Raw genomic sequence first — 23,756 nt, forward strand, 5'->3', positions numbered from 1 at the left:
AATCCATCTTTTTATCCATGCCTCATTGTACAGCTGTGCATTACCTGCACTGGATACAATACAGCAACTGAAGCTACCTCATCTGTGGATAATACTGTATACATAACTGTTACACTGTATAGAACTGCAACACAATATAATGTGCTTCTTACACCGTAAAATATCTATAGACGTATACGATACATAATATATAGGTGTACTATTTAGATCTATGCTATACATAAATTTTTTATATTTGTACTTTTATTATTTTTACTTCATCATAGTTTATCTTTATTTTATTCTTATGTGTATTTGCGCCTCGTCTTTTATGGATGCTGCTGAAACACTCCAAATTTCCCCTTGGGATCAATAAAGTCTTATCTTATTTGTGTTGTGCTCAGCGACTCTCCAACACTCACTATAAAATAACTTGGTCGTAGTTAGACATCAAAATTTGCCTCTTATTTTGGAAGCAGCCAGGCTGAACAAGTAATGTTTTAATTGCATTCTTTTACTATTAAGACGGACGTTTTAGCTTACATCTGCTAAGACAACGTAGAAGACCAAAAAGCCATAAAACCCCGCAGTTTGACCATGTATCACAGTCATGTGCGCTGGTGAAAAAAAAAAAAAAGCAATAAAACACTTCAAACAGGTTTTAACAAAAGATTTTTATAAATACTCTTTCATTTGACAATAATCAGCAGGGATTCTTGTTGTCATTAAAAAAAGTGCATGACCTAGCGACACTGATAAAAACACATCCCCCCGGCCCCATTTAAAAATAACCTCTGTTTAACCACTGTTCTATTCTATCAAAATATATGTTAGCAGTAAGCAATAAACTAGCAACACAAACAAACATTAAATGTAATATTGGTCAGGGTAAAGGAATTAAACGAAAAACAAAACAAAAACAAAAAACAACCTTTTTTTTTGGTCACGGTTTTTAAAAAGAATTCTGAATCGTACAAAAGCATATCAGCAATTTTTACTGCAACAAAATGGTCAACCACTTACATAGAATGTAAATAAATCAATTTAGACAATCTAATCTCCTTATGAAAATTGGCATATAGAAGTTTTATTTATTTTTTAAATATTTGCAAAAAGGATTGAGTCTGAATTTCCTGATAATCTGGTAAGTTGACCACTGTGATGAAAAACTTGCTGCAGAGGCTTCCATGAGGAGCCGTTGCACTCGAGAGGCCTTCCTGGCACAGACTGGTCATCTGGTGTTCAGGACACCTCAAGAGCACAGGCTTTATGATGAAAATGAAAGATAAAAAGAAAAAAAAAAAACGCAAAAAACAAAAAACAAAACAAACAAACAAAAAAAAACAGCAGACTATCTCACAATGACCAAACGAACAGTGTCGTGACTCTTCGGTCACCTGCTGTTCTTGTTCAAAAATGTATTCATAGTACAGCATTCTCAAGTTCATTTACTTTTCCTGCCATGTTTGTAACAAGTTCCTTGTACAAGTGTAATTAAGTGATATTTGGCCCGTTTCCTGTAAATCAAACTAAGACAACTCATAGTAAATGGGTAAAGGCCACATGTCAAATCAATATTATAAGAGACTACAAAACTGACTCTTAAAAACAGATCATTCAAGTACCTGTCTGATTGGTTTTGTGACAGAAAGTCTTTCTGCAGTGTTGTACAGGGTAACCCCATGTAGATGCAATATACACATAAAGGGGCACCAGTTGAAGAGTGTGCTTTGGTCTTTAACCCTTGATGCCCAGTACACCATAAATACAACAGTTTCAGTTTTTAATCATTTCACCAAAGATTTCATAATTTATAAAAGAAAAAAAAAAAAAAAAAAAAAAAAAAAAAAAAAAAAGTATGGCATTCACTGACAAGTATTGCAACAGCACTTCAAAACACTTTAAAACCAAGATGACTTGTTTACTTGAAATATAGATATCTATATCGTTTCTATACTCAATGTTAAATAACGTCTTTAAATATAGTTACTCATAAGTCATAAAAATGTATTGTGCAACATTTCGTCTTATTTGAAACATGATCGGGTGATTCTTCGATAATATCAAGATATGTACAGTTAAATTTCTTCTACATGAACGGCTCTCGAGTAGTCCACACCTTTGGATTCCAATCTAACCAAAAAAAAAAAAAAAAAAAAAAAAAAAATGGAACACTGCCCATGTTTTAGCGTATGCCTATTTGGTTATTTTCAATTTATAGTTCACATCAAAACGATTGTTAAATCGGTTAAAACAATAGAAGTAATTTGATTTAAGTAGATTCCTCAAAAATAGTCCCAAAAATATATTGCATATTCTACCTTTAGAAATAGCCTTAATAAAATATCTCATGTTTGCAGGAGAAATTGAAAAACAGAAACCTTTTTTTTTCCCTCTCTTTTTTTTTCCCTTTTTTTTTTTTTAAACGAATGTGGGATCAAAAAAAACCTCATTTCATTTTAACCACAATATCATTATTATATCTATTTTTGTTTTAAAGAAGACCTGCTGATCAAGGTATAACTGCAGCAAAATCTGTGCCAATGATACAATGGAATAAAACAGCTTCAGGGTATTTCACACACATTGAACATACACTTATATATAATATAGATATATATATATATAATAATAATGCTGGAAAGCCATCTAAGCTACCTTACTGAAGAAATTCTGATCCCACTGTACAACAGTTCAACATGTCAATAATTCATATATGATAATGGATATGGTTTATGGGTAAAGCATTAAAAATGCAAACCAAAAGCATTCCTAATCTTAAGCTCAAACACTGACAACTACTTCAAATAAACTAGCGTTAGCTAATCTAAAAAGTGCTAATCATTACTCATTTTTGTTCAAAAGCTTAGAGGTCACTACTGTTTAGATATAAGAAGAGATTTTTCTCTAAGCACATAGGCCCTGATTCAACCAACACAATTAGATTCACATAGTCATTAGAATTCAGGTTTAGAGGACAATAAAAGCTTCAACGGATAGTGGAGCAGAGTGCGTTCACACACGCGGCGTTTAGAGCTGTAGCACTGCAGAAATGCCATGTGTTCTGGATGTTTTCCTGACAAATAAAAAGGAAAAAAACTGCTTAATGTGATAGGCAAAACGTTTGAAACTATTTATTCATATAATTACCTAATCATTTATTTAGCGCCTTTCGTGTGTGAAGGATTCCTGTGGTAACTATGCACTTTTTTTGTTAAATCGACATATTTCAGACCAGTCAATGAAAGCGTTTTCAGCCTTACACACTTTTCAGCTGGCTTGTGTGAGATCATCCCTACACGATATTACATCACCAAGACGCATATTATATTATATTACCAGACCTGACAGCCATTACTCATTTTGCATAGGAGCTCCACAAAAACATTGCCGTATGCTAGTGTTAGACAGTAGAAGGTTCACGTTTAGATGCACTGCATTGTGGGTATTGTAGTTTGGGGTGGGGGTTAGGGCTGTGAGTGTGTGTGATGGCAGTTTTTTTTTTTTTTTTTTCCTTTTCCAAGTTGGCATATTTTTCTTGTGTTTATGTCCGTGGAAGTAAAACTGGAATATTGCCACACTCTCTCCTGACTCGTCGTTATAAAGAGAAAAACCCCGGATATGAAAATTCCCCAGAGTGGCAGAGGTTTAATGTGCTCCAACCCTCGAGCTCTCAGCGAACAGAGGCTTCCATAAGCAGGAAAAGGAACACTAGTACGTGTTTTCTCCCCAATAAAATGGGAGACGAGTCAATCGATGTTTTCATCGGGAATGACTTGCGGCCCCCTTCCTCATTATTAACGTTAGAGGAGTATATATTTGACATCTGTTTACTATGTTTATTAAAGATTGCCACTGAAAGGTTTTGGCTGAAATGCAAACAACCGAAGATTTTGACCCAAAAACATTACATAGGCCTTCAACGAAGTGTCAAATAGCAGGTTATTAAATTAGAGCACTGAGCAGCATTAACAAGGAAAATGTTTGCCACATGAACGTTAGACAACCGATTTGTTAAAGGATTATATCCCAATGTACTGTTATGGCTTTTTCTTTTTTTCTAACTATTTACTGTGTGTTACTGCAGAATCACACAAAAATCCGCCGTCCACCCGAGTTTTCACGATTGCACAGCTGGTCATATCATCATACCTAAACTATTCTTCGACCAGCGAGGATGGAAATGCACGTTTTCTTGTCTTTTCTAAGTCAATGGGTTGCATTTTTAAAAGGAAAATCGTGACCAAGGTTAAATCAATATCGCAAAAGCTTTTTGGTTTGTTTAATTACGTGTAGTGGGAACGCAAACCAAAACAGATCGCAAGTGAAACCGACGGTATCGGTTTCACTCTGATTCAGAGATAGCAAATTATTAACAGGTGTAAAAGCTGAATTTAGATCGGTACGTCACACGTGTACGTTGACGAGAGGACATATAACTTAACAAAAAGAACTGCCAAAATAGTATGACTTTCCTTTTGTTAGAATTAGCTATTTGTTTATTCTTTTGTTGTGCTATAAATGAAAAAAATTCTATAAAAAGACATCCTTTGCGTTCCTGTGCACTTCCTTGCTGAACCAATCACTGCCATGAACGGCGGTGACAGAATCAGAAAGGAAGACCTAAATGTAAAATTGAATTGGTGGCAGAGGGAGAAAGAAAAACCAAGGAATGGGATTAGTGCAATTTCACTAGGGTGACTAGACGCAAGGGGAAATGGATACATGCAGGATTTTAATCAAATCAATGTGTCAAATAAATTAATAATAAGTCTTAGGAATCTCTACTCGATACATGATCAAACATCTTGACTTGAAAAAAAACAAGCGTCAGCTTCTCCTACCCTGGAGTTCTAGGGCACAGATCTTCGGGGGCTTAGTTAGTGAGGACAGACATTAGCACTGAGCTGACCTTTGGTTTTAGTATAGTTCAATTCTTGTAGGTTTCGGTCAAAACTAGCTGCCAACCGAGTGACCGGCATGTCGTAAAGCAAGACATGAGAAGAACGAAAAGGACGAACGTTACAGAGTGGCCTGCACGTGATGAAACAAAACGTGAGAAGAACGAAAAAGACGAGCGTCTACTCTTGCAGACATTTCATTGGAGGACTGAAGAGTCACTTTGCCCATTCAATGAAACGATACAATTTACTACACTTAGTCCCATATAAAGAAAGGAACGGAAAGCATTTGCCCCAACACAAACAAGAATGTCTGTCTACTTTGTCGTTTTTTTCCCCCCTCTTTCTTTTTCATCCGAATAGTCCGACTCTCCTAAACAGGAGCGCTAGATTATCTTAAGGTCTCTGTTTGAGCCGATTTCAGCAACACTTTGAAGAAATTGCATTTGATTACACTCTGAATCTGAAATGGCAGCTTCGTCTAATTTCCCCTGCTAGTGTCGTGGTCCAGTGTACAAGACGAATCGCCAAAGAGAAATATAGAACCCCTTCCGACGTTTAAATGGGAGGGCAAATAAAAACCACATTTCTACAGAGAATTTCCAAAAATCTAATCAAGAACTCAATAAAGCTGTCATTTTCGTTCTTCTACAGCACTCGCTTTAGATTAGACGCTGCCACTCTGGGAATGTGGAGACAGTTTCAAAATAAACCTTGTCCAACAGCCCCAGACCTCCCTGAGGTCTACCCTCCTGAGCGAAGAATAACGAAAACTGATCATTTATGTTTTCAACAATAAAATCAGGATTTTCAGAACAAAAAGGCCAGTAGGTTGCACAGGGATCTTTTTAGTATGAAGGCTTTCCATCATTAACGAGGGGCAGGTGTGTGTGCACACGCTGCACGCAGGCTCGCACCCTTACTGCAGGTTCTTCAGTATGCGGCCGAAGCGGAAGTCGTAGACATGGCGGCATAGGTAAACCAGTTCAGGATCAACGTCGTCGGGCACAAGTCGGTGAGTGGGGACAGCACTGTCAGAGGGCCGGGGCACCATGGGAACGCTGTCGGGCACACCCTCTGAGCGGCGCTTTACCAAGGCACAAAATCTACAACAGAAAGACAGTAGACTCTCTCACGCTGGGATATTCTTTCAGGCTGCTGAACGAGATCGTCTAATAATACCTTTGATTAGCGCATTCAATTGAGACCTACCCGGTAAAACAGTAAAATATCTTACCTACAGTACTGTGCTAAAGGTAAAACATAGCATCTGTCCTCAATACAGGCCACGCTGTTTTCATCTTGATGCCGAGAGGCGAATATTTCATTCTGGAAACAATTGCAGAGGCAAAAGTTAAACTGTGGTCAAGACATGGGGGGAAAAAAACCTTCCAAAACGCTGCTGCGTATATTGCTTTGTGCTTACCTCAAACCTTTTGCTTAACTTTAGATTAAGATAGCAGAAGAATTGAAGCACGAGACTTTCACGAGACTTTTTTAGAAGTTATGTTGAAGACAGTTTTTTTTTTTTTTTAATTAGCTATAACTGGGACTGTGGAAGACTTCGATATAGGTATGCAGCTGATTTTTTGCATAACGTTGAGGAGTGAGGAAAACACAATGTTTGTATACCAACAATACAATACAATACAATACAATACATTTAGTGTGTTATCTTTCATAGATCTTCCTTCATACAAGTAACAAGATTTGCTGAATAATATATGCTAAAAAAAAAAAAAAAAAAAAACCCATAGATGGTACTGAAAAACATCTAAATGAGTTCTGTTCAAAATTTTGGATTTCTCCCCTCCCAAATGTATTGCCTTTATACCTGCAAGCAGCTTCTGGAGCTCCTCAGCAGTGATATTGATCCAGATTCATCCTGAACATGTCTGTTCTAACTCCAGATAGCAGATAACAGCTAGATACTGACTCCTTCAATTCAGGTGAGGAGACTGATGGGGCATGACAAAACATAACTTCTTGCTTTTCAAAGCATTTTCTGTTGATTTTGTCTCATGTACTGCCGTGTTGTGTGATAAACCCACATTTCATTTGAACTAATTACTTTTTTTTAAACTAATTTGGAGTTTTTTGGTTTTTTTTAAAGGTTAAAAAGAAGTCTACTCTGCTTTTATTTTGCCAGAACGCATGGGTGGGGGTGAAAACTTTTGCACTCAACTATATATTAGAGAACTCTAATATTGGATGTAGGCTATTTTCTCAACATTTTATCTGAACCATCGGAAATAGCAGTCACTGCTTTCAATCAAACTTTTTAGATTTTTTTTTTATTTTGGAACATCGCAATTTTTCTAAAACAACTACACAGAAGTGTACTGCAGCACAAAGCTGAATGCAGAATAAAAAAAGTGGCTAAAGGATGTGATTACTACATTGAAAAATAAGGAAAAACATTACTGAGCTGCCCATCAGAGCTGTCTGGGATGAGTGAATGTCTCACCTCACAGTGCATGCTGGGATCTCTTCCTCCCTGTGTGTGTTCTGGTCGATAGTACCAGAACAGGCTCATCATCAGCTCTCCTGAAAACAGAGGAAACGAAAAAGGTCAGTCGCAGCAAATTCTTCAGCAACATTCACGAAATGAACTTCGGTACACTTGGCCATGACGCAATTTTAACATTCAGAAATTCACACGGCAGTTTATTTTCAAAAACATTTGCTTCTGGTATTTCACATATGGTATGACCACATACTTATTACGAATCAACATTTCATGCATGAACACGCCTCCCGTAATCAGCAGCTTAGTGATATTAACAATCGGTTATAAAAAACACCACCACCACAAGCACTACAGTAACCTTCCACTACTGTCCGAGTGTGTACATGACTCATGAATATCAAGCACAGCCTTTTTCACTTAAGCGGAGAACTGCTAAGAACTAGTGTCCTCCAGTACAGTTTTAATCTTTTAGTAATCTCCTATGGACACACAAAAAACCAACCACAGCTACACAGGAACATTTTATCAGAGAGCAAGTCTAATTGTTCATTTCCTCAATGAAACTCAGAAGAACTAAGCTACATTAAGTCAAAGGCAGCTTCTACCACATGTCTAAATGCAAAACAGAATTTCCCCGGCACATATTCATGTAAATACATCAGAGTGCTGATAATAATAGAAAACATTCTCTCACCTGTCTTAGGGTCATCCCACAAAGCTGATATCTTCGCCACATAGGGTAAGGATTTCTTTCGTGGTCCGGAGCGCAACAGCACCGTGTCTCTGACCCGAATCACCTCTCCATCTCGTTCTACTCCTTCGTAACACTGTCGCAGTGCTGTCATGTCCTCCCCCTGCACAACAATGAATTTTCATTGGGAATGCTCTTGTAGGGCAAACCACACTAACCAACAGGGGAACAAAACTCACCGCGATATAGACTTCTTTCTCTGTGGGTTCTCCAAAAGGGCGCCAGCCGTTTGTGGTGCGGTGGCGATGTACTTTTTTCTGTTGTTTGGCACTTGCTGGGCAGGGCGCTGGCTGTTTCTGTGACAGTTTTGTAGGTCTTGCACCAATAGAGCCATTGGGTGTTTTGGTGTTTTGAGGGCATTCTCTTGGCCCTTGAAGCCTGACCTCTGTCTGTCTGTTGTCTGAAAGAGTGGACAGGAGACGTGGCAGAACCGTGGAGGATGGGTTTAGTCTAGGCAACGGACAGCCAGAAAGGGGCAGGGCTGGTGGAACGAGCAGAGAGGAACTTTGATCCCCTTGAGGTGAAGAGTAGCCTTCTGCACAAGCAAAATGCAGTGTAGTGTTTAGTATGACCAACAAATGACTCAAAAAGACTACTTAAAGAAGGAATTTTTGGCATCTGTCAGAAAAGGTATTATTTTGCAATGCTGGATAAATCAGGGCTTTCTGTGAACTCTCCTTACACATTTTTAGCAGTAGATTGTACAGTTAGCAATGGCATGTATAGCCAGAATACCTTCTGTCAAACGTTCAAACTCATTACAGTGTTTTAATGAATGGTGGAGCGTATATTTTATGCATCAATATGCATTGGAGTATGCCGTCAATCACACATCATACATTCAGTGGCACCCGTTGGCAATGAAAATCAATGGTAACAGGTGCTACAGGTGGTGAGTACCAAAAAAAATCCCTGTGTTAATTACTGCTTAATAGTACACTGAAAAAAGGCTTCTTTGGATGGGCTCTTTTAAAGGGGTTATACCTGAAACATTTTCCAAATGGCAAACCTTCTGTTGCAGGGTTTTAAGTAGAAAGGTTAAGTCTTTTCCAAGAGGGACAAACCAAAAAACACTTTAGGGTTCTACAGTGAGGGAAAGAAGTATTTGATCCCCTGCTGATTTTGTATGTTTGCCCACTGACAAAGAAATGATCAGTCTATAATTTTAATGATGGATTTATTTGAACAGTGAGAGACCGAATAACAACAAAAAAATCCAGAAAAACGCATGTCAAAAATGTTATAAATTGATTTGCATTTTAATGAGGGAAATAAGTATTTGACCCCCTCTCAATCAGAAAGATTTCTGGCTCCCAGGTGTCTTTTATACAGGTAACGAGCTGAGATTAGGAGCACACTATTAAAGGGAGTGCTCCTAATATCAGTTTGTTACCTGTATAAAAGACACCTGTCCACAGAAGCAATCAATCAATCAGATTCCAAACTCTCCACCATGGCCAAGACCAAAGAGCTCTCCGAGGATGTCAGGGAAAAGATTGTAGACCTACACAAGTCTGGAATGGGCTACAAGACCATTGCAAAGCAGCTTGGTGAGAAGGTGACAACAGTTGGTGTGATTATTCGCAAATGGAAGAAGCACAAAAGAACTGTCGATCTCCCTCAGCCTGGGGCTCCACGCAAGGTCTCACCTCGTGGAGTTGCAACGATCATGAGAACAGTGAGGAATCAGCCCAGAACTACACGGGAGGATCTTGTCAATGATCTCAAGGCAGCTGGGACCATAGTCACCAAGAAAACAATTGGTAACACACTACGCCGTGAAGGACTGAAATCCTGCAGCGCCCGCAAGGTCCCCCTGCTCAAGAAAACACATGTACATGCCCATCTGAAGTTTGCCAATGAACATCTGAATGAATCAGAGGACAACTGGGTGAAAGTGTTGTGGTCAGATGAGACCAAAATGGAGCTCTTTGGCATCAACTCAACTCGCCGTGTTTGGAGGAGGAGGAATGCTGCCTATGACGCCAAGAACACCATCCCCACCATCAAACATGGAGGTGGAAACATTATGCTTTGGGGGTGTTTTTCTGCTAAGGGGACAGGACAACTTCACCGCATCAAAGGGGCGATGGACGGGGCCATGTACCGTCAAATCTTGGGTGAGAACCTCCTTCCCTCAGCCAGGGCATTGAAAATGGGTCGTGGATGGGTATTCTAACATGACAATGACCCAAATCACACGGCCAAGGCAACAAAGGAGTGGCTCAAGAAGAAGCACATTAAGGTCCTGGAGTGGCCTAGCCAGTCTCCAGACCTTAATCCCATAGAAAATCTGTGGAGGGAGCTGAAGGTTCGAGTTGCCAAACGTCAGCCTTGAAACCTTAATGATTTGGAGAAGATCTGCAAAGAGGAGTGGGACAAAATCCCTCCTGAGATGTGTGCAAACCTGGTGGCCAACTACAAGAAACGTCTGACCTCTGTGGTTGCCAACAAGGGTTTTGCCACCAAGTACTAAGTCATGTTTTGCAGAGGGGTCAAATACTTATTTCCCTCATTAAAATGCAAATCAATTTATAACATTTTTGACGTGCATTTTTCTGGATTTTCTTGTTGTTATTCTGTCTCTCACTGTTCAAATAAATCTACCATTAAAATTATAGAATGATCATTTCTTTGTCAGTGGGCAAACGTACAAAATCAGCAGGGGATCAAATACTTTTTTCCTTCACTGTACATGGAACTCCCACCCCCAAGTCAAATGAAATTGTGGTAGAAAATAATACAACTGATGAAGCAAGTGACTTCAGATAAGTTTTCAAAAATATACCACAAATCCTTACAACAACCTGGATGATTGAAAAACTTCACAGCCACTGAGGACTGTTTTTTTTTTTTTTTTTTTTTTTTTTATAGGTATGCCCCAAGGGATCATGCCACAGAACCCCCAAATGGCTCTACCACAATGTCACCATATGACATGGATCAGATTTTTTTTATTGTCAGTCAGTTCCTTTATTACATATTACCTGTTTTGATTGGATGGCTACAGCTGGAGCAGCCTGTAGCATAAGAGCACGCCCTGCTGGTGACAGGCTGCATAGCGCTGAAAGTGTAACTGCCAACTCTGCAGCTCTCACTACAGCACGGAGGGCGCACTGAACTGCAGAAGGCAGGGTGTGAGATTCCTGAGGCGTGGGAGACAGAGGAGGACAGCAGCTTTGACGCAGGGACCCTGCTGGGACACATGGAGCTGTGTGCACAAGGTAGTGGCTGCGTACTTACGCAAACTGAACGAGGCCCATGATTTGCAAAGTGAACATAGTAACTAGAGTAGCAGGGGTCTGCACACAGGCATGGGTGGGCACTGAGGGTGAGGGCTGGGTGGGCCAGACAGTATTCCACTGAGCCTTCTGTAGAACAGCAGTAGCATGGACCAAGCTCAGTTTCCACTTGCTCTTCTTTGACCATTTTAATGGGATATCCCATCAAGCCATGAGAATGATACCCTGGTTTGGCTAAGCAGTGACAGTCAGCAGGTCCTTCCCACTTCAGTTTAGACTCACTTCCCTTGCTCTTACATGGTGCACCACCACCCTGAGGTAAAGCCTGTTTGAGTTGTTGTTTTTTAGGCAGCTGCGCCTGGGATTTACAGCATGCGGTCTGCTTCCCTGCAGCGCAAATACCTTTATTGTCCGTCTTTACTCGCTGCTTACTTCCCGTAGTGGAGCTTGTGAGCTTCAGCAGAGCAGCAGCATTGAGTCCAGCGAGGCGTCTAGGAGTAGGAGTGTACAGACTCAGTGTAAGATCGCTGTCGTCTTTTTCCTCTGACTTGCTCTTCTTGGCCTTCTTGTGGTTTTGGCACATTTCAGTCTTGTGGGCTTGAGCAGCAGTTTTTGACAGGGAGCAAATATTTGCATCATCTGCTTCATTAAAAACAGGTGCTGTCTCATGGCGCTGTTTCTTAGGGAGTTTGCTGCTTAGCGGTACATCTGTTTTCTCCAGCAGCAGGCTGTTGACAGCTTCGGCGTTAAGAGAGGCAAGCCGGCGTTTACGGGGCTCCTGAGCTATAATTGTACTAGTACTTGCTTCGTATTTAGTTTTAGGTGGTATATGTAATGATTTATTGGTGTTTACTAGCTTTTGGTTGGGTTTGCGTCTCTTTTTTTGCCGACTTCTTTTTGAAATTGCATTTGCCTCCTCCTCCTGCAGTTCACTGTCCTGTTCAAAGGCATTCCCCTCCAGGCGGGTGAGCAGAACATGGCAACTTAAGGCCTCGTCTTTTGATTTGTTACTTCTCCGTCGTAGTGGGTACAGCTTCCTATTCCGCTCTTCCCTCAATTTCTTGGACACTTTTGCCTTGCCTTTTTTGGCCCCGACCTTCAGAGTCCTGACCTTTTTTAACTGGGCTCCTGTCTTACAAACATCATGGAGCCATCCTTCCATGCGCTGTCGTCTCTTTTGCTTGTCTCTACTGGTTGTATGCTTTAGTGCCTTGGCCTCCTTCAGACAATGCTCAGGCCAAGCTCTACCCATGGTTTTACCATGGGGACAACAATCTACATGGTTACAGCCCTTGCCACAGCTCTGGTTGAGGGAGACCTTTTTCTTAGCTTGGCTCATCACATGCTTTCCAAGAGAATCTAGATGGGTCAGAAACACAAGATATATTTTAGAAATATATCAAGTTGTAACAAGCCACATAAAGTATTCAGAGTATTTCCAATGTGGCTAGACTGTTTGTTTAACACCAGATACGTGTTCACACAAGAGGTGTACATTAGGACTGGGATCCCTCAGGACAGAACAAAAAGTCCCAGGAGCAGGCGGCTTTTACTTTCACGCAGGCGCTCAGTTACGAAGCATGTGGGACGACGAAAGCACAGCGTAATGCGTTTATCGTGTTTATTCATTTTCAGTAACTGCTTTTTCCTGGGCAGGGTCACTGTGTTTTAAATGACATTTGTTTAGATTTTGGGAAACAGAGCCAAGTAAGATTCTTAGAAAACGCTGGCGGCCGGTACAAACAAGAAAACTCTGATCAGGATTGGTCAAGAGTGTTTGCGGGCGTGGGATTTAAAAAAAAAAAAAAAAACAACAACAATAGAACACACACCTCTAGTTCACACACAGACAACAGGAACTACGGTGCCATAGTGAATATCGTAATGTCCTCATTTGAGTATGCTGGGAACGGACAGTCTCAACTCATTCAAACTCAATTAATTTATGCAGTGTGTAAGAATTAAACAAAAGCATGTAAAATATATGAAAATTGAAATAATGAATAAGAAATGGATGCAATAGAGATTGCTTCTTTACAAATGAAAATACAAAACAAATAGCCAAACAAAACTCAATCACAGAACATATTAGAATAAGAAAACGCATACCTCCTGATTAAAACCTAAAAACTGAAAAGCTGGTTAAAACTCTTGCGGCTCTTGTGATTAGTTCGCTAGCATGTTTCTCAGTCTTATGCTTCTTAATCCCGGGTTTATTTCGATAGTTTCGTAAAAGGTGGATGTACTAATACTTCCAAGATTCACAACGATAACCCATTTCACAGTCTACTATCGCATGAAATCAGGGCTGGACTGGGACATAACCTCAGGCCGCGAGTCTCACACTCATCCAGGCCACCTGATACACCCACAACAAATTTTGAAGCCACCGACAACCGTATTTTTTCTTTCCCAAATTTAATTTATTACACACAGTATGGCCATCCCATAAAAAACATATACAAGTAACCTAGAGGTAGTGAAGCAGTTCTAATTGATATCAGCTTACACGGGTCTGCCAATCACTTAAACATCAGACATGCAAAGCTGCCAGGGACTCTCTACTTTCCACTCACAAACGTACATTAAATGCAGGAGAGAGGGGGAGAAAAAAAAGAAAAAGAAAAAAAAGACAGAACTTTTTTTTGCTGTTGTTGTTGTTGCTATTCTCCATGTACCCGTCACTTCTTCACCAGGTCTACTGCTACGAACAGAACCTTCTCCACATTGTTGGAAAACAACACCTGTTTAACCTCACTCATTTCTGAGCACAGAATCTAAATTTCTTTTAGTTAAAATTTGATCATCGCATCAGAACAACGTGTTGGTTTTTTTTTTTTGAGACTTAAATATTCTTAAAATTCCTGAAATTTAAGCATACTATATATATATATATAAAAACAGCATATTTCATTTCTCTTATTTTACCTCTACCTGTCATCTCAGGTTGACCCTGAAGTGTGACCACTGCACCAAAGCTAGTGCCAGGAAGACTCTCGCCACCTTATGGTGAAAAATAGGAGAAAAAAGGTTTGTGGGTTTTTTTTTTGTTTTTTTCCCCAACCTCACATATGGGCAGACAATTTTCTAAATTGCCTAAATATCTGTTAGTACAATATTAACTACATCATAATGTCTATTTTGAAAAATCCTAACACTGAACATGAGCTTGCCTTTTATAACTTATAGCTTGGGAGAGTGTTTTTGTCTTTGTTGCGGTTGTTGTTTTCCCTAGCTGTGTCTTTTCATTTCAACATTTAAAATAACAACATGTGCCGCTTTTCCACTGCAGGAACTTTCCCCAGGAACTAAGGACTTTTGGAGGTACTCTGTGTGTTTCTACCGCATAGACCAGGGTCTAAATTAAGTTCCGGGTAAAATATTTAGCCCTCGCAATGTCCCTACTCGTGAGGTGGTACTTTTTCAAAAGCCAGGAACTTTGTGGGGTGGGACTTGGGCACTGAACATGCTGATTGGTTGAGTGCGATTAATACGATTCGAACCGACACGACTGAGTTTCTTAAAAAATACGACCGATGGACCGACGATGATGTTCGGTCCTTAAGTATTTACGCCGAGGATGAAATACAGCGGGAACTGGAAACGGCCACCCGCAACGGAAAAGTATACTTCAAAATATCGAGTGGGTTAAGCGAAATAAAATCTGTTTGTTTAAGTCTAGCATTACGAGCGTTCTGAATTCGCTTAACTTCCACTGCTCGTCTCTTTTCCAGCGTTTTCTCAATTCCCTCTTTGACAGAGCGACACGTCACAATCAACAGCAGCACAGCTTGAATCTCCTCCATGCTTCTTGCTGTTGCAGTCTCGTTATCAGTTTTCAGAAAATAGACTGTCTGTTTTTAAAACACGAACCTTTATCCAAAGATTTTTTTTAAAAATCGTTCTGGGAATTGAACTCGGGCCGCGGCGGTGAGAGCACCGCATCCTAACCGCGCTCCTAGACCACCCTTTTGGTTGTGGTAAGCTCGTTTGCTACTGTTTAAAGGTTCGTGTTCCGATCAGGACCTCCTACGTGTTTTTATGAGCCGAGCAAACATTTAACATTATTACATCATTAAAATCAGCTTACTTTGTGTCAGTAATCAGTTTGATTGTAGCACACTTCGAGGCTTCATATCATCGCCGAGGGCTTGTCGCGTGCAGTCATACGTCACCGGACTAATTTGCCTAGTCTTTATGGTACTTTAGACCGCGATGGAAACGCAGACAACAAAGGTCTGGAGGAACCAAACGGTCCCTTGAAAAAAGTTCCTGGGATTAATTGTTCCGGGTCATTTCGGGTTCAAAAGCGGCTATGGAGGGCTCTCTAAATGTACTGTCTGTAAATTTGGAAATTTGTCTGCTAAATGACTTCTTATAACTATACAGTAGATAGTGCTGTCCTGTAGCATATCTTGAGTGACGATAGTAATAGTGATAACGTCTGCTAGTAGTGAAACTGAGGTTAATACTTGATTAGCTAAGTTAGCGAACACAAAGCTGCAGTATTTACAGGTGAGACTGACCTGCACTTGAAGCCTTGAACAGATCAGTAATTTTGCTACATTTCGCTGCTTCTTTTTGGAGGGCTTTCCTTTTGCGTGCCCTTTCCCTCTCTGCTCCACCTGGCCGCTTGCTCTCCATCCTCGGCCTGTATTGCTGATTCTGTTCGAAACCGTTCACCGGAGCTGAGGTAAACGGCAGCGTTGCAAGTCAAAACTAACAGATTCATGGTTTAGTATCGATTTATTAACGGATGCCGAATTCAGAAAGGATCACTTGAGTACATAAATGAAGTCAATAAGTAAACAAATAAGTTTTAAAAATATAAAATAAATAAAACACAGTAGGGCAGCAGGACAAATCGGTTGTCAGGCCACCGGGAATTCTCCCAGCGCTCCCGACGGCCAGTCCGGGCATGAAATTATTCACCATTTAAAACAAATTTCCATCAAATTGTTTGCAGCAAACAATTTAGACAGTTAGTTTACTCATCCCACTGCACATTTGGATGGTTTGTAACTTTTCAGGCTTGACCAGGCTCTTTATAGCACCCAGACGGTGTTCATAGCATTTCATAAGAATTCCCAATTCAAAGGAATAATTCAGTGCGTTTACACGGACAACAATAATGCACTCTTAACCCGATTAAGACAATACTGCGATTCAGAAACTACCATGTAAACGGCTATTTTTAATTACCTTAATCTGATTAAGGTCATACTCGTAGCATGCACTAATCGAATTAAGACAGGTGGAGTATCCCTGCTTTAGTCGCATTATGGACGTGTATTACAGACATGTAAACACCTTAATCATATTATGAACGTCGTGTGAGAGTTTTCACCGCATTTTGCGACAGGACACGATCACGCACGGCAGTCGTCAACATTTTGAAGCGAACAAGAGAGTTCGGCTGCGTCCCAAACCGCGTACTTCCCTACTGTAGGCCTGTAGTGGGGAAAAATACATGCATCTCGGCTACTATTTAGACGGTAAGTACGCGGTTTGAGACGCAGCCCACGGCTTCAAGCAGTCATCTATTACCACGTACAACATGACAAATAATTAACTGCACTTAAAGCATTCGTAAAAAAAAAATAATAAAACCACCCAAAACTGTATACGGTACCACAACGAAGACGAACTGTATGTCGATACGTGAAATTCTGGAGGGACGTCGGACGGCGTGGCGCGGTGACGTAATGACGCGGGCTGTTCATCTAATTATGTTCTATAACGTGTAAAACGGGAACATGACAGGAGTATTCTAAAAGCGACTCATGTAAACACCTTAATCACGTTATTATCTTACTCAGAGTAAGGTCAATAATTAGATTACTGCTGTCCAGGTAAACGTAGTCAGTGTGGCACACTTGGACAACACGCAGTTACTCAAGTAAGCAACTGACTGGGTAATAATAAATAATAGATGCTTAAATGTGCACGTTTTCAGCAAATGTGTCTGACAGCAGCCCAAATCTCAACTTTCTCCATAGAATACACTGCATACATTCAGTGTCAAAGGGCATGTTAAAGAAGCCAGCATTGCATTATAACATAAAGACATTCACTGAGTAGCCCTGTGAATGCAGCAGACACACTGTGACTTCGTATGATGAACAGAAACGCTTACTGGACACATTTCTTGGGTTTTCAAATAATTCTTAAACATTAAAAAGACATGATCTATTGCTTCAAATTCTATGACTCGATAAGCCTTTTGACTGCCGATCATGAGAGATCATAAGATTGTGATTAAGAGGAAAATTTATGACATCAAGCTAAGGGAAATCACACTCCTACAGTGTTACTGATAGTCTTGCTAAATCTGTTCTTTCACTTAGGTTTCCATACCCATATTTAGAAATTATAAGACCAGCAAGACACTTAATGCAAGATTTTCTGTTTTAGGTGTTGTGAGGGCTTTTCTGACAGCACTGACTCTTGGAATTAGCCTTGTCGTCAAGTTTGACTTGAAGCATAAGCTCAATATAAACCTCTGTTGATTGTTTTAGGTCATTAGACACCGTAATAAGGTCCAATAAAATAAATGAACTAGAACATGTCAATGGCTGGAGGGCACGGTGGCTTAGTGGTTAGCACGGTTGCCTCGGGGTTGTGGGTTTGAATCCCGCCTCTGCTCTGTGTGTGTGGAGTTTCCTCTGGGTACTCCAGTTACCTCCCCCAGGCCAAAGACATACGTTCCCAAATTGTCCATAGTGTGTGAATGGGTGTGTGATTGTGCCCTGAGATGGGTTGGCACCCAATCCAGGGTCCCCGTCCCCCCCGCCTTGTGCCCCGAGCTCCCTGGGATAGGCTCCCCGTGACCATGCGTAGGATAAGCGGTGCATTAAAATGGATGGAATGGTGTCAATGGAAACTTTTGAGCTTGCTAATGAAGATAAGGATGCACTGACTAGGATGCACTGCTCTAATATTTATGTTTTAACAGATAGAGGTTATCAGCACACAAAAAAACACCATTAAACAAACATCAATGTCTGTTTTATACATAAACTGTAAAATATGAATCATTCATTTTATAATTCATCACCAAAAAGACCACGGGGGACGCAAAACTGGCAACCAGCTGCAGGTAATTACATAACTAAATAAACGATTAATTCATGATTTATGATCATTAGTGCCTTAATTCAAGATTTAAGGTACATACAGCCACAGGATAAAGAAAGTACACGTCCTTAAATTAAATCAAAAATGATTTTAATTATCGGGGCCCAAATAAGAATTGTGTTGTCCTCACCAGCTTCTATAAATAACCTCAAGTAATAATAATAATAATAATAATAATAATAATAAACAAAACAGATTTCAATATGTAGTGATTTTCCCCACAAAAATAAACCAACATTCAGAAACCAGATGGAGAACGAATAACTGCACCCTATAAATCAGTAACATGTAGAACTACCTTTAGCAACAATATCTTGAATGAAATGTTTTCTGTCGGGAGTCTATGATTCGCACACTCTTCTTTACAACATTGATGTTTGAGGGCATTCATTTGTGCGCAGCTCGCTTAAGATTCTGCAACAGCTTCTCAATGGGGTTGAGGTCCAGACTTCTTCCTTCTTTAGTCATTCAGATGTCGATTTGCTGGTGTGCTTGGGATCACTGTTCTATTACATGGTCCAATTTCAGCCTAGTTTAAGCTGTTGGACAGATGACCTCAAGAATATTTGTCTCAAGAATATTCTGGAATAAAGTAGAGTTCACTGTTATCTCAATGACTGCAAGTCTCTCAGGTCCTGTGCCTCTAAAATCAGCCCAATTCATCACCCCTCCACCACCATGCTTCACAGTTGATATGAGGTGTTTGTGGTAACGCACTGCATTTGGTTTTCATCAGACATGACGCTGTGCATGATCACCAAACACCAGCTTGATCTTATCAGTCCAAACGTTTTGATTCCAGAAGATGCAATTCTCAAAACGAAATCATGCTGCCATGTTCTTTTTCCTAGCCAGCCTTTCCTGACAGCCATACCTGTTCAGGATTTTTCTGATTGTACTGTCATGAACATAAACATTTAATGTGCTTACAGAGGCCTGTAGGTCACATCATGTACCTCTCTGAGCAATTAGCGGTCTGACCTTGGATACACTGGGACACACGCTCCTGGGAAGACTGGCAACTGTCTTGAAGGCTCTCCATTTGCGAACAATCCTTCTCCCTGTAGAATGGGAATTTTCAAGTTGTTTGGAGATGGCCTCATAACACTTCCCAGATTGATGAGCAGCAACAATTGCTTCTCAGAGGTCATGGCTGATGTCCTTTCTTCTCGACATGATGTAGACACACACCTCAGTGCTACAGAACATGAAACTGCCAACGTTCTGCTTTTATAGAGGTTGTCACACTTCGTGATGATTTACAAACATTTCATTAGTAACACCTGGCTGCTAATTACTCTCCTAAAGATTGTAGAACTACAAAGGGTGTACTTGTTTTTTTTTTTTTTTTGCCTAGCTGGTTTCTGAAAATTTATTTACTTTTTCGGGGGGGACGGACTACATGCTGAAATCGGTCACGTTTTTCGATCATAGAAGTTAGTGAGGACCTCAGAATTGTTATTTAGACCCGATGAATAAATATATAGAAATGAATGAGGGCGTACATTTTTCCCACCAACGACTGGAATTACCTTTCAGTGTAAAGCTTTAAAAAGGTACACTATGTAAAACTTTCTAAGTAAAAAGATACTACATACTAAAAGGTACAAGAGGTGCAGACTTAAAGGGTACCACGACAGTCACAAGAAATAGTACAAGCGAGGAAATCGACACTTTAGTGATACGGAGTGTACACTGAATCTTCCTTGCGTATTTGTTTCGCATTTTGTTTAAAAAGTTTCCACCCCTGAAGTTTGCTCTGCTCCCAGTTCTCACCTCTGTTCTCCTAGTGTTCCTAATATGGCTGACAGTGAAGACTGTGCCTTAGAGGCACTAGACTGAAGTAGTTTTTTAAAAACTGTACGATGTAGCACAAATCGATACTAGAGGAGTCAAATCAGCTGCTAAATTTGTCACGATGGTGCTGTATTTAACACTGTGCTTTCTAAAAGTACTTTGAGAAACTGTGCAAATAGAAGTAACTAGCTATTATTACCAACTATCAGTTAGAGGTTAAATGCCGGTTGAGGGAAGACGGCAAGGCTCTGGCAGTGGTGCACAGTGGTTAAAGCTTTGAGCTGGTAATCTGAAGTTTATATATTTAAATTTCAGGACTGCTGACCTTTCGGTAAGAATTCTCTCTGAACCCGGGTTCACACGGTACGATTTTGGCCAAGATTTGGTCGTCTGAGACAAACTTTGAGAATCCTAAAAGATTCCTATCACCCTAGGCCAAAATCTGTAGTCTTTGATCGCTAGTTTGACGTGCTCCTCGACAGCTGATCAATGGCCGTTGCGATCAAAAATTTCCTCTGATTAAATTCTGGCAGTGTCAGAAGTTTTGAGGCACAGTCCTGTAGTGTGGTTTCTCCGACTCAGTACGAGTCTTCTCGCGTGCGTGCGTGCTTCTTTCACGTCCTGACTGTCGTACAGTCTGACATTAATGACAGCCAAGATCCTACAGTGTGACGTGGATTACACAGGGGATCGTGTTCGTACAGTCCGACAAGCAACAGGACTGCTCCAAATTCTAAATCGCACAGCGTGCACCCGGCTTTTCATCGTGTCCTCTTCTCAATTGTAAGTGCTTCGGATAATGGCGACTGCTAAAGGAATAAACACGAGCAAACTCCTTACAAAAAATGTTTTGCCCTACCAACAGCCAGGACTGTCAAAATGACAAACCGCTCTCTGAAATAAACCAAAATTCAAACATGCGTTATCATTTGAAGATAGCGTTCCAAAAAGAAAAGCAGAATATCATTTACACGCTCACTGAATACAGAAGATACAGATGTCTAGCAAAAGTCACAGTTCATTTTTAACCAGACAACCCTTACATCAACCCGAACAGTCACATCAGGTGACTATAGACTCATGTTGTGCCAATATTATTATTATTATTATTATTATTATTATTATTATTATTATTATTGCTGCTTCAGCATTATAATGCTTTAGCCGTACTGCATTTCAGGGTGGAAGAAATGTGTGTACAGAATAAATGTAAATTTATGTTGCTCCAGACACTGCATTTAAACTCCTCCATGCTCTTTGCTCTTGCCAGATTGTGGGCTGCAAAAAAAATGTCGTCAAGAACAAAAAGACTTTTAAAATAAAACCTTATGGACTCGCGCATTTATTAAATAAGCTTTCTATCTAGTAACTCCGAGCTGCCACAAAATCACTGTTATAATCCAAACATCATTAGCTCAGTAAGAGCAGCGCTATTGCACCTGACCCGTGCAAGCTCGTGCTCTCCGTTAATGAGGCCGACCGCACGCGCGCCGCCCGCGAGCGAGCGAGCGAGCTTCCGACAAACTGCACGCTCGTGAACTTCGGAGCGACAAAAGCGAAGCCCGTACAGCGCCTTAACGCCGCTTTTTACCAGCGTCCTGTTTTCCTAAATGCCACCAAAGCCTTTGTGGGCTCCGCGGAAATGTTTAAAACTAAAGTTAAGTGGCGAACGGGGGACGACGACGCTTCGTTTCGCTGCGCCGCGCGCTGACACGGCTCGCCTGACGTCAGCCTCCATCAGGAGGAGGAATAAAATAACACCCGCGATGTTCCTCGGTGTAACAGACCTCATCAGTGCAGGGACACTTCAGCCGCGCTCGAGCACTGCCAAAGAAACACGCCTTAAAACCAAGTGCTGCTTTCGCCTATCGCATCGAGGCAAGCACAATAACACCAGCACGCAGCCAAATCCGCCCTGCTCGCGCTGTTTCACCGAACAGAAAACCTATTCGTCCCGAGAAGGGTCGCGTGCAGTTCACGAAAAAAAAAAAATGCGTATCGTTTCAAGTCGAGTTTTTTTTACAAAAAATCCACCATACTCACATTTAAAGACCCAATCCTGCTGAACACCGAAGGAGATGTTGTTTTTTTGTTCTGGTTTATGTTTAAAAGGCCAGGCAGAGGGCTGATGTGTGTGTGTGGTATGGACGCTAGCTGGCTGCCCGCTGTCCTCTTCCTACTTCAGCACGAGCAAGCTGCTCTCAACTTCAGCCGCACCAATGACAGCGGAGGCACGCGCAGCCTGACACTCTCACCATCCAATCAGGAGCAGCGCCAGCTGTTGTTTCCAAGCTATAACTATTTGTAAATAATGCACAACATATAAGCTACGTTTAGCTAATCATTCTGGAGACGGTTGGAGCAAAATGTTCAAACATACACTACCTCAGTCTCCAAGTACTCCTAAGATTAAAATAATAATAATAATAATAATAATAATAATAATAATAATAATAAAATATATATGAAAAAAATACTTCACAGCATGACTGTGGTCTTGGAAATTGTCTTCAGTTTTGAAATGTAAAGTTGTATTTATTTATTAAAGTACCATTTCTGAAAATAATACATACTAGTTTTTACAGTGTTTCCTTTTAATAGTTGTTTTTACGCATAAAGAGCCCAGAACCCGGTTTGAGTACAGTACTATAGGTCATGTCAACACCTAAACTACATCAAAACACTAGCAAAATACACTGCAGTACAAAACCACCTGTTATCGACATGTTTTCTATGCACCCTGGTGTTTTATGCCTTTATCTCATGAGGATCTACTAGATTAAAAAAAACACATCAAACTCCATTTTTATGTAATTATTGTGTTTATATGTGCATTTGTAAAAAATAAATAAATAATAAATATAGCTTCAAGCAGCAGTTATCGGGGGTTCAAGCCGTTTAGGGCCCTTAAAGATGTTTAAAGATATTACTTAATATTTTGCAATACTATAAGCACATACATCAAAGAAAAAAACAAGATAATTTTAAGAAATAGCGGCATTCATTAATCTTGTCTAATAGCTGCCGAACGTTGACCAATGGGGCCTCGGAGTTTTCCGAGATTTACAATTGTCCTCATGTACACTGATTGGACCTTGGACAAGCACAATTCTTGCAAGATTTATTCATCAAGCCTATTGGACCAATGGTTCCATATTTTGCACCAATTTCATGTTTTGTTCTGTTATAGCGCCACCAATTGGTCACAGTCAGTAATTTTTTAGATCTGTCCTCAGATTGAGCCCTTATATAAGTATCCCAAATTTGGTGAAAATACCTCATTCCGGTCCAGAATTATAGCCAGTCAAGTAACGGTGTTTCTGAGTAGCGAGCAATACTACTACCATCTGACCAGGTTTCCAGTCTCTAGGCCTTACAGATTGGTCTGCCCGATCAGTTTTATGGTGGAATAATAATAATAATAATAATAATAATAATAATAATAATCTTAACAATTACAATAGGGTTGTAGTGCTACA

At 40.3% G+C, this 23,756-nt stretch overlaps 1 protein-coding gene across 4 annotated transcripts; it reads right to left on the reverse strand.

The window, feature by feature from the left end:
• Positions 1–634: 634 nt before the first annotated feature.
• LOC108258122 (bromo adjacent homology domain-containing 1 protein) lies at positions 635–22,639 on the reverse strand. Of its 4 annotated transcripts, none has more exons than XM_047150877.2 (10): positions 22,321–22,639; positions 15,870–16,031; positions 14,272–14,346; positions 11,089–12,702; positions 8,281–8,636; positions 8,045–8,204; positions 7,348–7,427; positions 6,118–6,209; positions 5,804–5,986; positions 635–3,055 (listed from the first exon to the last, which is right to left on the reverse strand). In XM_047150877.2, exons 2-10 carry the CDS (start codon positions 15,985–15,987, stop codon positions 3,010–3,012), a joined length of 2,724 nt encoding a protein of 907 aa, XP_047006833.1. In that variant the 5' UTR covers positions 15,988–16,031; positions 22,321–22,639; the 3' UTR covers positions 635–3,009. The 4 variants fall into 4 exon arrangements, with proteins under 4 accessions (XP_047006833.1, XP_053531753.1, XP_047006835.1 ...); XM_053675778.1 differs by having other exon boundaries at positions 5,798–5,986; XM_047150879.2 differs by having other exon boundaries at positions 635–5,986.
• Positions 22,640–23,756: the final 1,117 nt, after the last annotated feature.

Source organism: Ictalurus punctatus, chromosome 25, assembly GCF_001660625.3.
Source record: "Ictalurus punctatus breed USDA103 chromosome 25, Coco_2.0, whole genome shotgun sequence".
In the NCBI taxonomy this organism is placed as follows: Eukaryota; Metazoa; Chordata; class Actinopteri; order Siluriformes; family Ictaluridae; genus Ictalurus; species Ictalurus punctatus.

What these genes read in the sequence shown, in the direction of transcription:
- LOC108258122 (XM_047150877.2), bottom strand. Translation starts at nt 15,987, where the DNA reads ATGGAGAGCAAGCGGCCAGGTGGAGCAGAGAGGGAAAGGGCACGCAAA. An exon ending in CCTTTAGCACAGTACTGTAG is followed by an intron (nt 5,987 to 6,117) that starts GTAAGATATTTT and finishes TTTCTGTTGTAG; the next exon opens with ATTTTGTGCCTTGGTAAAGC. An exon ending in CGCATACTGAAGAACCTGCA is followed by an intron (nt 3,056 to 5,803) that starts GTAAGGGTGCGA and finishes TTTATTTGTCAG; the next exon opens with GAAAACATCCAGAACACATG.